The 17,574-nt window shown below is 42.2% G+C and overlaps 1 protein-coding gene across 5 annotated transcripts in view; it reads right to left on the bottom strand.

The window, feature by feature from the left end:
* SPTLC3 (serine palmitoyltransferase long chain base subunit 3) overlaps positions 1–17,574 on the bottom strand; it is a 140,896-nt gene that overhangs the window by 45,440 nt on the left and 77,882 nt on the right. For all 5 annotated transcript variants that reach the window (XM_073236942.1, XM_037022511.2, XM_037022512.2 and 2 more), the window contains 2 exons: positions 17,335–17,428; positions 5,452–5,557 (listed from right to left, as the gene is read on the bottom strand). In XM_073236942.1, the coding sequence (XP_073093043.1) occupies positions 5,452–5,557; positions 17,335–17,428 (200 nt within the window). The remainder of the gene's footprint in view (positions 1–5,451; positions 5,558–17,334; positions 17,429–17,574) is intronic.

Below are 17,574 nucleotides of genomic sequence, written 5' to 3'. Positions count from 1 at the left end.
ATGACATATGATGTAGAGCATCTTTTCATATGTGTATTTCTTCTTTGGTGAGGTATCTGCTAAGGTTTTGGCCCATTCTTAAATCAGATTTTTGTTTTCTCATTGTTATAACTCTTATTTAGCAGTTCTTTATATATTTTAGGTAGCAGTCCTGTATCAGATGTACCTTTCATAAATATTTTCTCCCAGTTTGTGACTTATCTTCAAATTCTCTTGATGTCATCTTTTGCAGAGCAGAAGTTCTTAATTTTAATGAAGTCCAGATTATTACATTTGTGTTTTTCACAAGTTCTTTCTAAAGAGCTGTTTTCAAATTTTAATAAAATGAAGACTAAATACTGTCATGTTCTCTTAGATAAGTTTGTGAGTTAATCCAACATTTTCTTAGATTGATTCCTTCTTAAAATAGTTTTGATTGAGGAGGAGATCGCACAGCCAACTGATTGCCTAAGCTTAGTTGGCAGCCATACCACTTATCGAGGTCTTGGGCAACTTACATGGAGTTCTCTGCCTCAGTTTCCACATGTGTAAAATAGGCATGATGATGGAATCTCTTATGAGGATGACTGGGAGTAATGCTTATAATGTGTCTGGCACATTTTGAACATTCAGTGGGTTCTTGTTCTTGGGGGAGCTTAGGAGGAAATGGTTGTAATAAAGTCTAACTTAAGAAATAGGGATTGCTTGACAATGCTCTGTGTTGAGTCTTTTAGCAAAGAAGTATATGGGAGTCATACATAATAAATGGCTGTATGCCCTCAAAATTCTAGAATTTTCTTCCCATCTTTAAAATGTCATAACTTAGTAACAAAAATATCTAAAAACCTTACATGCCACATAGAGCCATTCTTTGTGCTGGAACTGAATTTGGCAGGACCCAGCCAGAGTTAATGTTGAACAGTTTGCAGACATGCAGGGCAGCTAATTAGCCATCCTCTCTCGGGCTGGTTAGGATGTTAGGAGTCTGCCCACCTGGTTTATATTTCTTCCTCTAAGATTAATGACTCTACAACGCTGCTGATTTCTGGGGTTAATGCAGGTACACATGAGTCCTAGAGAGAACTCAGCTTTTATAAAGAATTATATTCACCCACACTAAGTTTTCATTTTCTCAATGTGACCCAATTTGAACTGAATCTTTTCCTTTAGTGGGATATTGAGTTTGTATAAAAAGGTTATCTATGTTATTCCCATAAGTTGCTGTCAAAAAACAGTGCCAAAATTATAAAGAAAACAAGAGAAGTATTTTATCTTTTTCTTCCTGAATGGAAGGTTGTAATTTCTTTTGACTTCAATAGAATAAAAACAACTAAAATACAACTGTGGGTAAAGATAATTCTGCCAGTTAATTTGAAGCTCTGTGCTTGAATTATTCTTAAATCAGCAAACTGGTGAATAATTTCTCTCTATATTTTTTATGACATACGTATTAGCTAAGTGACAAGATTCCTTTTGAAATCTCCCTCTCTCCACCTTATCCACATATAAACAGTGTTATATACCAGCAGGATTGGGAATTAAGCCCTTAGTTTGCCAACTCTTATGGTGGAAAAATCACCTCGGCAGGCCCCAAATATAATCCAAGAGAAGAAAGGAAGGTGGGAAGAGAGAAGGAGGTAAGACCAAGAGTCAGGCACAGGGCTGACTCCTTATTTACACTGGGCCTTTGTTTCAGTAGGCCTGCCTGATTGGAATCCCAGCTCTGCTTTCTCTAGTTATCTGTCCTGGTTGTGAGCTTGCTATGGGCTGGGCTTCTGCCAAGGACTAGCTGATGTGATCTCATTAATTTTACAAAAGAACCCTAGGAAGGGCACAAAGCAATAACAGGATTTGAACCCAGGTTCCAGACCTCCCTCCAAATCTTGACTCCTCTGTGTTCTATGTATAAGTAGTAATACCTAGATGATCTATCATCTATTACCATTACCCTAGCTGCTATCGTGGAGTTTACTGACTTCTCGGATTTAGAATCTAGTCTTTTATACCTTGATACCTGCCTGAAATTGTTTGATTTGGTTGACTCCTCTCTTCTGGAATTATGAAAAAATTCATTTATATGAGCTCTCTGTGATGGGGGGCCCATGGTGGTAAGTCACAAGCAAGAGACAAAAATATCTGCATGTGACAATTCAAAGGAGACTTTGTGTAGATATCAACCAGGTACATATCCAATGTACTTCTCTAAGAAGTTGGAAGTGCATTTGTGAACTACTGATTTCACATTATTAACCCTGGCCCTTGGGAAAATCTTGTGGAAAGTAATTTCCTTTTCTGGTATGTAGATAAAGTGAAGTTCCTGTGGCCAGGATTCTCACCTGGCCCTGGTCGGCTAGCTCACTACACACATGTGGGCAATACGTTGTTATTGACTCTATGTTAAGGGCCCTGTCCAGTGCTCTGAGTGACTCGGCACAGTTGCAAGGCTGCCGGAGAGCAGAGCAGAGGCTAGAGTGGTGGCAGTGCTGAGGATAGAGACTGAGATGGCTGGGGGCGCAGAGGGGCCCAGAGGCAGAGACCGGCTTGCTGTGTGCAGACTTGCTCTGAGTGGACGGGAATCTAGTGATTGACCTGCCAACATGGGAATAAAGTTGGGTATAACCCTTCCACTCCAAGAACATTCTGCTGTCATTTCTTTGGTCACATTGAATCTATAGTGAACTTGTCTGGGGCCAAAACTCATTAGCAAGACCTGGTATAAATTATTCTATAGCAAATGAGATCATCCCTATGTTCCAGCCTCTGGTAGTCTGCGTTATTTTCTAGGTGTGGAAATTGAGGCCCAGGAGGTACTGAAGACTGTCTCACAGATGGCCACTGCTTCTTGTGAGTGATGCCTTTTAGACAGGATTTTTCTATGGATGAGACAGAAAGAAACTCTCTGTGACAGCAAGTCCATGGAGACTTCTGGGTACAAATCCAGGCTGCCTGAGTTGCTGTGGTAGATTGCCTCCAAAGATGCCTGCAGGTTTCCCCATTCCCCCCCACACAAGCCAGTCCTCCCATCAAGAGGATTTCCCCTCCCCTTGGTGCTAGGCTGGCCTGTGATCTGCTTCGGCTAATAGAGAGCAGCCGAAGTAACACTGTAGCAGTTCTGGGCCCAGCCCTTAAAAGGCTGGCAGCCTCTGCTTCTGTCCTCCTGGAAGCCAGTGCCATGCTGGAAGGAAGCTCTGGCTAGCCCATGAAATGAGAGTGGCCTCACAGAGCAGGCATCCCAGAGAAGGGAAGAGAACAAGGTGCCTCCATCGACAGCCGCAGCAAGAGCCCAAAGGTATGGGTGAGAGCATTTTGGATGTTCCAGCTCCAGCTCAGTTCCCAGCTGACTGCAGCCCCGTGAATGGCCCCATCCAGCACAATGAGAGCAGAACCACCCAGCTGGTCCAGACAGCCCACAGTGGTGTGGGAAATAACAGCATCCTGCTGTGCGGGCCGTTATGCTTTGGGTGGTCGTCACTGCTAGTGAAGCCCAAGGTTTGTGCTGGTGCCATGCTGGCTTGGAGCAAGAAGTCCACGCCGGGCTCCTCTGTCCTCCTGACATGATGGTAGGACACAGGCCCAGCACAGCCAAGAACAAGTCCTGTTGCTGGGGTGGTTTCTCCATGCAGCTGACAGGAATATTTGACAGTAAAATGCTGGTGGTCCACTTAAGTTCAGCCATGATCAAAGTGCTTAAAATGCAACTTTCCTTCAGCAGAGCCAAGTTATATTTATTTGCAGCTGGATTCTGTTTACTCTGATTAAAGGAGATGCCCAGTCTGCTCTCCCTCAGTTGATCTGTGCACCCACTAATCCAGGCCTGCATGACAGGTGTTTGGATAAGGGCTCCTTCCCAGGCTGGCAGCTGGCACAGATCACAAGGGAGAAAGACCCATGCTTGAAGTTATGACAGCCCAGAGTCAGTGCAAAATTATTTCCTAAAAGCAGCAAATCCAGGGCCAGTGAGCACTTAAATTATTCTACAGCCAGGTTTCTCAACCTTGGCACCACTGGCATTTTGAACTGGATAATTCTCCATTGTAGGGGACTGTCCTGTGCATGGCAGGGTGTTCAGCAGCACCTCTGGACCCTGCCCACTAGATGCCAGGAGTGTGCTACTGCCTTGACAGCTGAAAACTGCCAATTGCATCTAAGGTCAGAGTGGGTTGTAGGGGAGAAATCACCTTGGTTGAGAACACTGCTTTGGCTGATCTCTGACTTCATGAAAGGACACCCTCTCAGGGACGGCTTGAGGAGGTCTTTGCAGGTTATGCAGAAAGCAGGTTACCAAAAACTAGAAATAACAATGTTGCCACCCTACATTAGCACTAGGAACACCCAGAACACCAACCATTGGGGCAGCAGGACTGGAGAAAAACAATTAGTGATGCTACACTTATTATTATTATTCTAAATTTGGGGTAAAGCACCTCTTTTTTGCAAAAGGGTTGGAGACATATCTCTTCTGCTGAGTGTTATTTATTCATGTAACAGAAATGATGAGTACTCAGGCACTGATTAGATTAGTGGAAAGAAATGCTACTCTGACGTCAAGTATTCTTTGCAGTTGACCTCCTCCTTGCTAGGTAGTTAAGCCCTCATTCCCTGCTTCCAATATTGTTCCCTTTTCTATCATTGTCTCATAGGAAACATCTCCCTTGATTCCTCTAACATTAGGACTGTTTGAGAGTTGATTTAGGAGTGAGTACTCTGACACAATGTTTCCCTGACTCATGGACTAGGTCATCCAACAGAAAAAACCTTGGAGGCAATTTCTATTTCAGTAATGTAATCAATTCAGACAGAGAATGAATCAAATTCAACACAACCTGCAATATGATAGTGCAAGTCTGAATGGCTTAGTGGCTGTATTATCTTCTCAGCTAGGAGTTCAGAGAAAGTTAAGCATACCTTCAGATACCAAGACCGTCCCACACCCCCATGTTCCCACACCTGCCCAGCTCAGGATCAAGAATCATACTCTAGGTTGGTCTTACCTTGAGGAAAATATAGAGGCCTTTTGTATTCTGATGCCAGCAATTGGCCAAGTCTAGCATCTGGAGTTTGCATGCACTGTCCAGTTAGGAGCATCTGGGCACCCAACAGCAACATCTAATATTGCCATAAAGGCAAAGAGCATTCTGATGTCAAATAGCCCAGCCTCCAAAGGCCTTTGAAATATAGGCCTTTATTTCAAGGAACAGCCAAATATAATGGAAAAAGCAATGAAAGTTAGCAATGCTTTGTGAGGGCATTTCTGAGGACACCTTCAGAAGCATGCCAGCCTCCAAGGTGCTCTGCCCTTTGTACAGCCACTGGGAAGACAGGTGACCCTAGGCCCGACAGCTTGCACTGATAGCTCTGGCTCAGGTCCCTCTGTAATACCTGTATGTGAGTCATTTTCCACTTAGCTAGGACAGGTAAGCCTTTCCCCATTGCTGTGGGCCTCCGTGTTAATGTCTCTGGTGGCTTACATACCTGTAGATGCCTTCCACTACAATGAGAATCTTTTTCCAGGCTCTGTGGGTTCGCGGCTGGCCGTAGATCACAGCATCTCTCAGGAGCTTCTCTAGGTTTGGTATGTCTTTAAATACACCGATAAAGAAATTTAGTCATAAGTAGGTCTTTCTTTTCCTTCCCTGTTTTCTTTTTTGAGAAGGCATGAGTTTTTTTAGACTCAGGCTAACTTTATTTTAGGCTGAACTTTCTGAGAGCAAAGTGGGAATTCGAGAACACCTGGCAGGAAAGAGAGGTCTATTTTCTGGTAAAATTTAAAATTTAAATGACAGGATGACATGTCAGGTTTTTATAGCAGGAAGAATGAACCTCCACTGGAGGCACTTGGTTTCATAGGTTCTTAACAGGCTTGCGTCTCCTGTGTAAGCAGAGATTGAAATTCTACATTAAATGCATCCCTTAGGCTTCAGCTTCATTGCCAGGTTAAAATGAACTACTCTGAGAGGTATCATTAACTAACACTCACCAAGTGTTTAGCCATGAGCACATTAGGCTTGAGCCGAATTTACACGGAGCAACCGTGTTGCTGAGAGGTGTTACATTTCCTAACCTTTGGGACTTGACTTTCAACATCCTCCAACCTTGGAGGTTTCACAACTTCAAGGCAGTGGAACAATGAGCACTCATTTGCAAATTCTTTATAGGCTTCTGGACACATTAAATAAGACCTCACAACTACTGAGCCCCATCTGCCTTCCAGGTAGCCTTCTGAGAACATTCTGAAATGGGAATAATTCACTTAGTCCTCACAATTACCCTAAGGAGGGGTATCTCCAGTTTATTTTTCAGAAAACAGAGACACAAACTGTTCTGGTAAATTGCCTGAGGTCTATGACCATAAACAGCAGAGCCAGGAGTTGAACCTATGCAGTTTGTACAGTAGCCCACATTGTAATCACTACCTTTTATTATCTTATGTGAATGCCATTGTCCATTCTTCTCACACTCCATGGTCACATAGAGCAGGCAAGGATGACTGATAGATTACTCTTTTTAATTTTTGATGTCAAATATAATTAATAGTGACTTTTCATTTATCTGCAATCAGATGTAGATGAATGGGCTTTGGTTGAGAAACAGTTGGGAAAGATTTGCCTACCAGTCCAGCTGTTTTTTTTTTTTTGTGTGTGTGTGTGTATACAAAGCTTAGAAAGAGAGAAAAAGGTGAAAGCTTATGTGCATGTTTTCTAGACTCATCATATTTCCACTACATTTCTTTGCACCCCCCCTAAGCTTTCTCTTTTTGAGAATCTGAAACTGAAGTATTTTAGTTATGGAAACCAACTTTAATTTGAACAGGTGGAGATGTTACTGAACTTCTATATAATGTTAATAACTGTTATATAATGTTCAACAGGCATTAGTGATCCCATGTAGAATGCTCACAGGAACAACCTTTAGATAAATCTAAAGCAGGACAGTCAATATTGGTTTTCCGTCACTGCACACAAGAATCAGTGTGCCCCAGAAGCAGAAGCAGATGTTCATTGGGTTATCAGGGTCTGAGCGCAGGTGAGCTGAGGTTCCTTGTGTCAATGCAGAGCCCTGTAATTTTGGCTGTTAGTCTCCAATCTGTGGCTGGGTCTGTTTTAGCACTTGTTCTGAGCCCTGTCCTCACAGTGCACAGTGTTAGGGCTCAGTCAGTGTTTGATGATTGAATCAGTTGTCTTCTCATGGGAAAGAATGTGAACCAGAAAACAGCAAAGAGAATGACTCTTTTAGATCTATATAGGAATTATGAGAAAGGATGATTGCCTTGTGTCTGCAGCAGTAGTTCTTTAACAGTGTTTTGCTTTTGTTTTAAAGATAGGCAGATACCTCTTTCTGAGTCTTCACGGAGGTAGCATGTTTTGTGACACTACCTCATTCTACCACTAGATGGCAGCCAAGGAAACAAAAATCAGCTGTCTTATTCTGAGAATTCTGGGGTAATAAAACTTCTTCGCCTGTATAGACATTGCTTTAGGCTGGGATCCTAAGATGTCGTGATTGGGACAAACAGCTCCCTTTCCTGTCATCTACCTCAGGCTTGTTAGTCTCTGAATGGAAAAAAGAAATGACGAACATTGTGCTTTATGCTACTTAAAGATAGTTGTTCTTTCTGGGACTTGGAGTTTATACATTTTTATGCAGAAGCAACACCTGGTAAGAGTGGTTCCAATGACACAGGAATAAAAACAAACTCAGGTGACCTAAATTGTCAGTTGCTTAAAAAGGAATCTTCCAGGATTTTGAAAAATCTACATGCAGAGATTACTGTAAAGTTTAGGCAATCAAAAAGGTCACGTACATAATATAGGCTTTGTGTGGGATTATGTTTAAAATGAACTCCACTAAAGAAAGGAGAAACTCTTCCCCCCTGTTTTAATAACAAGTGGGACAGAAAACAAGTGGAAGAGAAAACAAGCCTTTAAATGGTCATGATATGTTTTATGCACTTTGCAGAAGGAAGTGAGAGGATTCCCAGTCTCTTAGTGGCAGGGACTCATCCTGAATGGACAGTTCCCTGGCGGGAGGCTATTGGTGGGATTTCACAAGGCCTCTGGTGTCCACTCACTGGGGTCCTTGAGGAAAAGAAAACTAATCAGTTGTTTTTCCCCTGTGAGGCTGGAACTCTCTGACTTCTTAGCGTGACAGAGGCTGGACAGAGAAATGGGTGACTTCACTCAGTGTGGGATTCTAGACCCGTGCTAGTGTCTGGTGGTCCCTCCAGGGTTCTTGGGGTCTTGCTCTGCAAGGCTAAGTGTGTGGGTCACTGACTGGTAGAATTCAGGGGTTTGGTTTACTTGCAGCAGGCCTGTGGAATTCTACTGTTTCAAAAGCCCCATGCTAACATCAGCTAGGGATTTTTAAATAATGATGCTTATTAAAGCACTTACACTTGAATTATGTTAATCCTTGTGACGCCTCTGAAAAGTAGAGAGGAATGATCAGATTAGGTTTTTTTTGTCTGATGAGCAAACTTATGCCAGAGGTTTGTGAAACCCAAAGCAACCACCAACACCAGAAACAAAAACAAAAACCCAAACTCAAACACACCAGTTTCTTGTTGGTTATAAAGAAAATACTGGGATATGGAAATCAAAAGAATAAATTTGATGCTATCAAGGCACACACACAGCTATATTGCATAATGTTGTTACAGGTTTATAATGACTATGGGACTTGTAATTGCCACATGTGAGAATCAACAGTGCCTCAGATATTATTCACCAAGTCTGGCTTGCCAAGGCGGTTTCCTTTGGTTTGTGAGGGGCTGGGAGGAGCGAGCTGGCATGGTGGGTGATGAATATTTAACTGTCAAAAATGGAAGTATGGAGGCCATGCTCTGGTGGCTGGTGCAAAGTAAGTCCCAGTCTGTCACAGGAATGGCTGGCTGGATTCATGAATCACTAAATATCTAGAATGTATTTCTGTATGCCAAAAGCTACAATCAGGCTTAGGCGATGAATACAAGCTGAGAGCCTGTTTCTGGGCCTGTCTGCACACTTACAGCCCAGATAATATCAGCATGCCTCTGGGGTTTGGGAATGCTGCAGCTGCAGATAGAGCCCTCTGGAGAGAAGGCACAAGGAAACGAGGAAGCAGTAATCTTCTAGAAGAGAGATTGGGTGTAGTTCAAAGAGCGTCTTCCTGAAGATAAGGTGTGGCATGATCTTCCATAGGTCAAAGAACCAAGGTGATCTTGCAAGAGTGTAAAAGGCAACTGGGAGTAAAGGACCTGGGCTGGGCCTGAGGGTGAGGCAGGTGCTGGGGCAGGGCCTGTGGACCCTGAGGAAGGGTTCATACCAGCAACTTTTGACCTTGGAGGGCACCAGAGGAAGAGTAGGCAGAGCCTAATGCTTGGGAACAGTGTCCCAGGCTCTTGTCCTAATGCTGTGGGGGTGGGAGAGTCTGTGGAAATAGACAAAGTACTGAGATGGACTCCTCAGTGGTGACATGCAATTCAGGGAACTGTGTGGGGGCACACAGGTTGGTGATAGGATCCTGCATTTTAGCTCAGGGTGGCAGTGAGGGCAACCAGAGTGAACGCTGGCTGTATTGGCCTTGGGCAGCTGCCCTGACTTGACTTGATGAGAGCTGTGTCAGAGGTGGAGGCTGCTAAGTTTTGCATATACCACTTTACCATCCTGGGGGAGACAGGGGGTGAAAGAGGCAGGGAAAGAGGTAAAGGTGCACTGTGCTTAACAAATGGGAACTCTGGAGTTGGCCCTCAAATGTTTACATCCCACCTCTGCCTCCTACTAGCTCTGTGTCTCTAAGCAAGTCACCTCTCACTTTGTGCCCCCGTTTCTTCACCTTATAAAAAGGGAGTAATCATAGCAGATGCCTCATTGTGCAATTGAGAGGCTAACCTGAGTTAATGCATGTAAAAGGCTCATTACAGCAAGCATTCAATACTGGTAGTTATTGTTAAAGATGTAGAGTCAATAGCTGCATCTACTAAAATGAACAGCCTAGTTCAGGAGTCCAAGTCATACCTAAAGATCTGTAAGATCAAGGCTTGTAAAGCAGTAGGTTTGAACTTCCCCTCAAACAGCACTCATGACCCTTGTTCTGCAGATGAGGTAAGGCTCAGAGTTTTCCCACAAACACTGTGCTCTTTGTTCTTCTTCCTTTTGGCCTTAAATACCTCGAGGTTGAATCCTGGTCCTTCTTTTCCACCTGTTTTTTAAAACCCACTCTGAATTCTTGACCTGCCCAGACTTCTGATCTCGTGGTGACTCTCCTAGCTGAAGACACTGCTTCTCCTCTCCAAGACTAGCTTAAGAGGCCTGTTGTGACTCACTTGAGGATGGAGATTTCCTATAGCCTCAAAGTCTGCTTCTGCACCAGGAGCACAGGCATCACCTGGGAGCTTGTCAGAAATGCAGAAGCTCAGGCCCCATCCAGATCTGAATCAGAGTCTGTATTTAACAACCCACCCCCGACCAGGGACTCCTGTGCACACTAAAATATGAGAAAGATTGTTCAGAATCTAGGATCTTATGTAACCACTAGTAAAGTGAGCAGACTCCGGGGTTAAAAAACAACTCAGTCTTGATTACCCCAAAGAAGATGCCAACCTTTTCAGAGAGTTAATACTTCCTTAGGGTTTGAGGTCCTTGAATGCTCAGGGTGTTGTACACTCTGTCCAGAGGATGTTTACCAAAGGCATCCAGGTGTCCAATGGGGCTCTGGCCTGCTTCCTCAAAATGCACCAGAATTGCTGTGGAGATAAACTTGTCGGTTCTGGGTTGCAGCTGACCTCTCAGCTTAGGCTGTAAAATGTGCCAGAGAATCTGTTTTGTGGCATCCAATGAGTCACAAAGGCACCCTGAGAATTGGCTATGTCAAGGGAGCTGCCCACAGGAGAAATGCAAGAAGATATTCTTAGCACTTAGAGGAACTCAGAGGGCCATACTTCAAAACTCTGGATTGAAATTCAGGCTACTAACAGGATAAGCCATTACACTAGATTGATAAACACAGGGACCCACAGCTCTCTGGATTCTGTATTTGGCTTAGCCTTAGTTGGGCTTAGCCAGTGGGTAAGTGTGTTACCAATGCTGTACCTGCCCTGCCCTTATCCCTCAGTCTGGTTCCCTGTTGCAAACACAAGCCATTCTTTGTCCTGGAACGTTCTTCCCCTGCCTGTGGGAGCAACCTCAGTCTGAGCAGGGACAGCCCTCAATCAACTGCAGGAGTGAACTGAAGGATATATACCCCAGCTCCTTCAGCATTCAGGTGGAGTAACAATGAAGTCTGTCCACCAGCACCCAGCATGTCCTAATAGGATTGAATCCAGTTGTCTATTTGGCAACTTGCTTGCCACCATGCCCATCACTGGTTGCCTTCTCTTCTCTGTCTGCGTTCCCTGCTCATCTGCTGGTGCTTCCTGGGATCACTTCCTAACTAAATGACGTGCACTCAAATGCTTTTCTCAGGGTTCACTCCCAGGAAACATGAAGAAAGACGTGAACAACAGACTTTGGTTTAAATTTTGACTCACTATTTATCATCTGTGTGACCCTGGGAGGGTCACTTAATCACTTGGTTTTCTCTTTATAAGTGGGCCTAATGATGAGGACTGTTAATCTGCATGTTTGTTAAAATTAAATGAACTAATTATGTAAAGGACTGAACATAGTGCCTGGTGCCAGTGAATGCTGAAGAAATGGTAGTTATGGTCTCAGTAATTGTCCATATTCACTATCAGGAACAACTAATTGATGGCGATAAAGGATTCTGGTGCCCAACTTTGAATTTAGCACTGCTAATCATGCACTTCTGAGTCCTTGCAGTGTTCCCCTGGACAGTACCTGCTGGGTGTTCCGATTCTGTTCCCTTTCAGAACTTTCCTTCTGTTTAGTCTTCTTTGTCTCTTGTTCTGATTTTGTAGGAACTAGAGAAATGATGAGTTGCTGATGTTAAGTGTCAAGCCTGTTCAAATAGGATTCCAAGTTTATTATGAGGTTCTGAATAGGCTTAACTGCATCTTAGGTATATTTTTCCTATACACAAGTCAAATACTCAAGAGCCCAGAATTCTGATTCATTTACAGTTGCTGCAAATCTAAAGGGTATCCTCTGATACTAATCTACATAAAAACAGAACCTCTTCTCCTCCAAAAGTCTGGGAGTATCCTTAAGGAATAGGCAGAGGACACAGGTGGATGAAAGTCCAGGAGAGCTGAATAAGCATAGAGTTGTATGAAATCCCATAATCCTGAAGTTTAAGAACATTCTGGTTTAGATGGCCATCTTTAAGAATTTGTCTCAAATTATTAGCTTCTGTCTGGGCTGGTTGCATGCCTCCTATACACACAGGAGGGCAACATTTATCTTCTGTAGATCATTAAAAAATCTCCACATTTTCATTCCAATCTGAGTGGATGCATGTTAGGGATGAAAGCATCATTGTTTACTAAGGTATGTAGTATTATCCCAGGAAAGAGAGGCAGCAGCAACTGATATCTGACATTTTATGGATCCATTTAATCTTTCACCTCCAAATACCATCTCACTTCCCTCTTCAGAAGTCATTCAAAGGATCCCGGAGGTAGCAGGACTCTGAAAGGTGGCTGTTTTTGTGATGTACTTAGAACAGCAGGGAGAGTATGCTCATTTGCAGAGGTGGGTATTGGGGAGCATATTAGCAAACAGGAACGAACAAGGGCTTTGTGTATCTAAGATTGAAAGTGTATTAGCTTCCTACTGCTAATGTAAGTAAGACAACACAAAAACATGGGTTAAAACAATACAACTATCTTGCAGTTTTGGGGGCTGGAAGTCTGAAATGGGTCTTCGTGGGCTAAAATCAAGGTGTTGACAGGGCTGCTTTCTTCTCTGGGAAGTCTAGGGAAGCATTCATTTCCTTGCTTTTTTCAGCTTATAGAAGTTTCTGGCATTCCTTGTGACCTCCCTCCATCCTCAAAGCTGGCAATGGCCATTACAGTCTTTCCCATAAGGCATCACTCTGACACTCACTCTTCTGCTTCCCTTCTCCACATTTAAGGACACGTGATTACATCAGACACATGCAGACGATCCATTTATTTCAGGGTTAGCTCTTTAGTAACCTGGATTCTACCTGCAACCTTAATTCACCTTTTTTGCATAATATATTTTAGGGCTTAGGACACAGACATTTTTTTGGGATCACTGTTCTACCTTCTATAGAAAGCTAGAGGGCATCAGTGTTTCTTACGTAATAGAATTTTCTGGATTAGATGATGGAATGCTGACTCTAGCTGCACACTGTTTTCAATGAGTTGGGAAGGGCTGCATTTATGCAGAGAGTGCCAGGCTACATCATTGAGCATCTGTATGATTTTGGACAAATCCTTTAATACTTCTTGGCTTGAATCTCCCCCTTTGTAAACTAATAAGTACCCATAAGGTCATCCACAGAATTAAAAAAGTACACAAGAGAGAACCCCTAGCTCAGCATCTGGTAGAAAGTAAATTCTCAGTAGTGCTAGTTGGTGCTGGGAAATTACCACACCTAACATTTATTATAAAGATATAGATAAGAACTATTATCTATTTTCCAGGAGTACAAAGCGAAGGCATGAGGAATAAGTTGCTGAATGTTTTAAGAGCTTTGTAAAATTGGAAAATAAAATGAAATTTCCGAATTATAATTTCTGCAAAGATTAAATAATTAAAGCAAAATTTTATTTGAAAATAATTTCAAACTTAATAAAACAATTGTGAGAATAAGAATGCTACAAACAACACCCACATACCCTTTACTCAGATTCATCTATTAACTTTACCACATTTGCTTTATCATCTTATTTATCTACTTACCTTTCTTTATCTATTTCCATCTATATGTATGTATGTGTGTGTACCCATTTGTACACTTTTTTTTTCTGAATCGAGATGAAATTTCATTTACCATGGTCTTTACCTCTAAAGCCTGCAGTCTTTCCTAAGAATAAGGGTATTCTCTTATAAGACTACAGCAAGGGTCTGTGAAACTTTTCTGTAAAGGGCTGGATAGTACTACTATCTTAGGTTTGTGGATCACATATGGTCTCTGTTACACCTTCCTGTTTGTTCTCTATACAATCCTTTAAAAATATAAAACTATTCTTAGCCCAGAGACCATGGTTTGTCTACCCTGGATCATAGTATAATTACCCACCTCAGTATGTTTTCCATTGACACACGACTCTTACCTACTGTTATCTAACCCACTGGCCACGTTTCCACACTGTGAATCGGCAATGTCCTCGGCAGCACTTCCCTGTCTCTTTCAGAATTGAGTGTAGGGTCAGGCTTTGGCCTTGGGTGTCATGACTCTTCAGTATTTGAAATTAGATTCCACCTGCAACCTTAATTCGCCTTTATCACATAATATATTCTGGACCATCTCTTTAGCCTTTCTTTGTCTTTTATGATATTGGCATAATTAGGGAATAGATTTCCTTTTCTTTTTTAGTAGAATATTCCTAGTTTGGGGTTGTCTAATGCTAAAATTCAGCATTCTGATGCAAATACTCTATAAATGATGTTGAGTTCTTCTCAGGGTATCATATCTGAAGACATGCTATGTCGTTTGCTTTCATTGATGATGTCAATTCTTATCAGCTGTCCAGATGTTGTTTGACTTCTTATGTAGTTACAGTGCTTTTCTATGGATGATTTCACTAGAATTCATTCTGAGATTGGAATATGAAATAGCTGCATAGGATGGCATAGGCTGGACCAGGAGAGCAGGTTGAACTGGTCTGTGTCTCTGGAACAATTACTGAGCAGTTGAAACTAATGAAAGATTCAGTCTGTGGCTCAACAGCGTCAGTTTCTTTGAATATTTAAGATGAAGTTGTTTTGTAGGGCTCTGCTTAGAAATGTTCTCATTGTATTTCTGATTTCTGCTAATCATTTGTATTTCATATTTGTGTTTGAATAAGAATGTGGAAATAGTCTGCATTGATGTGTTCATGTTGCTGGCATCTACTCCATATACTCATGTATAAAGCAGGTATTTTTGTTCATTGTTTGTGGGACTGAAATGCAGGTGATGATTATCCCTTCTCTTTGTATTTCAGCCTCGATCAGTAGGAAAACAATCACTTCGAGCCATGCCCTACCCCACATCCCTCAAAAGAGGGATTGTTACCATGGTGGATCAGGACCCGACATTCCTTGGCCATGTCTGCCATGGGAAACAATGTCTCAAGAAGCAGTAGCCAAACCCTATTTCACTTCTTAACCTATGTGCTGCAGGCTCTCAAGTTTCTTGTCTCCATGCAAACCAAGAACAGCTCTTTTTCCAACTTGTCACATTTTGGCTTCTTTGACAGTGACTGGGTGGGTAAAGTAGTTGGGTAAAAGGACTCAGGGTCTACCAAGTCATTCATTTTAGATTCAACAGAGGAGGAAGTAAGAAGTCCCACTTGGCTGTCCAGCTTCTGCCCCAGCAATGGTAGCCAGAGAATCTGTGTTAGTAATCTATTGCTGTGTAACAAACCAAATATGTGTAATCTATAGATTCTGCAGTTCAGGAATTTGGGAGCCTTAGGTGGGTGTTTTTGCTCCAGAAACTCATGAAGCTGAAGCCAAGGTGCTGGCTGGGGCCACAGTAATTTGAATGAAGGCAGAGGATCAGTCAAGATGTCCCGTTACATGGTTGCTGGGAAGAGGCCCCACTTCTTCTGCATAGGCTGCCTACATGCCCTCATTAGTGATCCAAAAGAGGAGAGGCAGACAGCATAATGTCTCTAACACTTAACCTAAAGAATGGCAAATCACCACTTCCAATGTATTAATTGATTACTTAAACTAATTCTGAGAAAATGTAGGAGAGGAATGTACAGGGCATCATTGGTGGCCATCTTGGAGAATCACTACCCTAAAAGTCTTAAACTGGAGAGCAGGAAATTCTAGGTTAGTGATTAATAAAGCTTTTACTTAGTCTCCTAGTTGGGTATCTATGCATGTCTGTCTGTCTGTCTATCTATCTATCTATCTATCTATCTATCTATCTATCTATCTATCTACCTACCTATCTATCTATGTATCTTTCTATCTATCCACCCATCTATCTGTCATCTGTATAGAACCTCCATGGGAAGAATAGTGAATGGTCTAGTAATTTGGGCCTGAACAATTACAAATGCAGGATAGAAAAGGCAGAATGTAATTGCTTTGGGGACAGCTGATGTTTACAATCTATAAGTAGATTGTATTTTCTGTCTGATGCTATTGAAAGCTTTAACTTAAAGGATAAATCTTTATTTTCATCACCACTAGACATGGGGGAGGGATGCTAAATGCTTTTTTCATCCAGCAAAGTCAAATTCATCCAGAGAACAGCATGGAGTAAAGTAGAACTGTCCAGGCACCTTTAGTTACTTCTTGAAGTCCATACCTTTTAGCTTGTGTATATGTCTTACTCAAAGAACAGAGGAGAATGCCAAAGAAGAAGAACAGGGAAAAGTAGAGAGGAAGGGAAAGCAGGAGACAAAGGTGGTGAGAAGGAAGAGAGAGAAAACAAGTTGGTGCACATGTGCATACACACGTGTGTGCAATACACACATACAGGAAGAAGGAAGCATCCCGATGAGAGTAATGATGAATTAGAATCAGAAACTTTGAACTAGAAGGAGCCTTACACATCATATAGTTTAACACCATCATTTTACAGGTAAGAAAACTGAGTACAAGAATGATTAGAGGATTTACACAAGCTGTTGCGACAAGTCAGGGACAGAGCTGGATGAGAGACCTCAGGTGTCCACCACCACTGACTTCTAAGTATTTCCTAATACTTCCCATGCTGCCCCATCAAATTTTGAAGAACAAGTAGCCTTTTGCCTTCTCCTCATCACTCAACCACACAACTTGGAGTCTGAATGGGCATTTCAGTGAAGGTGAACAGATGATTTGGGTGTGTGTTGGAAGGTGTCTGAGCAGGCAGTTGGTGGGGAATAATGAATGGAGGCATTACGCTTAGGAAGAAGCATTTTTTATGTAACTACAACATAAAACTTCAACAAGCTTTTGAATGTTCCCAAGGCAGAGTTATCAGAAAGGAAGCATTATGACACTTGTGATAATTAAATGGCAGTTCTAAGAGATCAGTCATCTCTTTAGAAGCCACAATGAGAGACCACTAATACCAGTGACACTAATGTGTTTGGGTTACACTTAGCAATCTGTGTGTTTAATTTACGTTAACCATTCTGAGTCAGCAGAGGTTAACAAGCCAGTAGTGAATATAAACATAAACTGTGTTTCATTAGGGCAAGTTCCCAATTTGAAGAGCAAGGACAGAGCCCCATCAATAATCTTTACTTTATTCTAGAAGCAAGTGGTATGGTGCATGCTGGAGAAATACAATAATACTCACTGTTGTGTTTGAAGATCCTAATAGTTGCACCTGAAAGCCGGGTCCCAAGCACAAGAGATGCATGGTTTAGTTCATCACTTAAGATGAGGCATCCCTGTTCACGAAAGCACACAAAACACAGACCAATAAATAAAATTAAGGAAAAACAGCATATGGAAACAGGAAGGCACTTCATGATCTATAGCACAGATTCCCCAAACCCTCTTTAATTTTAAAAGCCAAGAGTTTAATCTGATATCT

This window comes from Manis javanica, chromosome 5 (genome assembly GCF_040802235.1).
Source record: "Manis javanica isolate MJ-LG chromosome 5, MJ_LKY, whole genome shotgun sequence".
In the NCBI taxonomy this organism is placed as follows: domain Eukaryota; kingdom Metazoa; phylum Chordata; class Mammalia; order Pholidota; family Manidae; genus Manis; species Manis javanica.
This window is presented reverse-complemented; position numbering and strand designations above follow the sequence as displayed.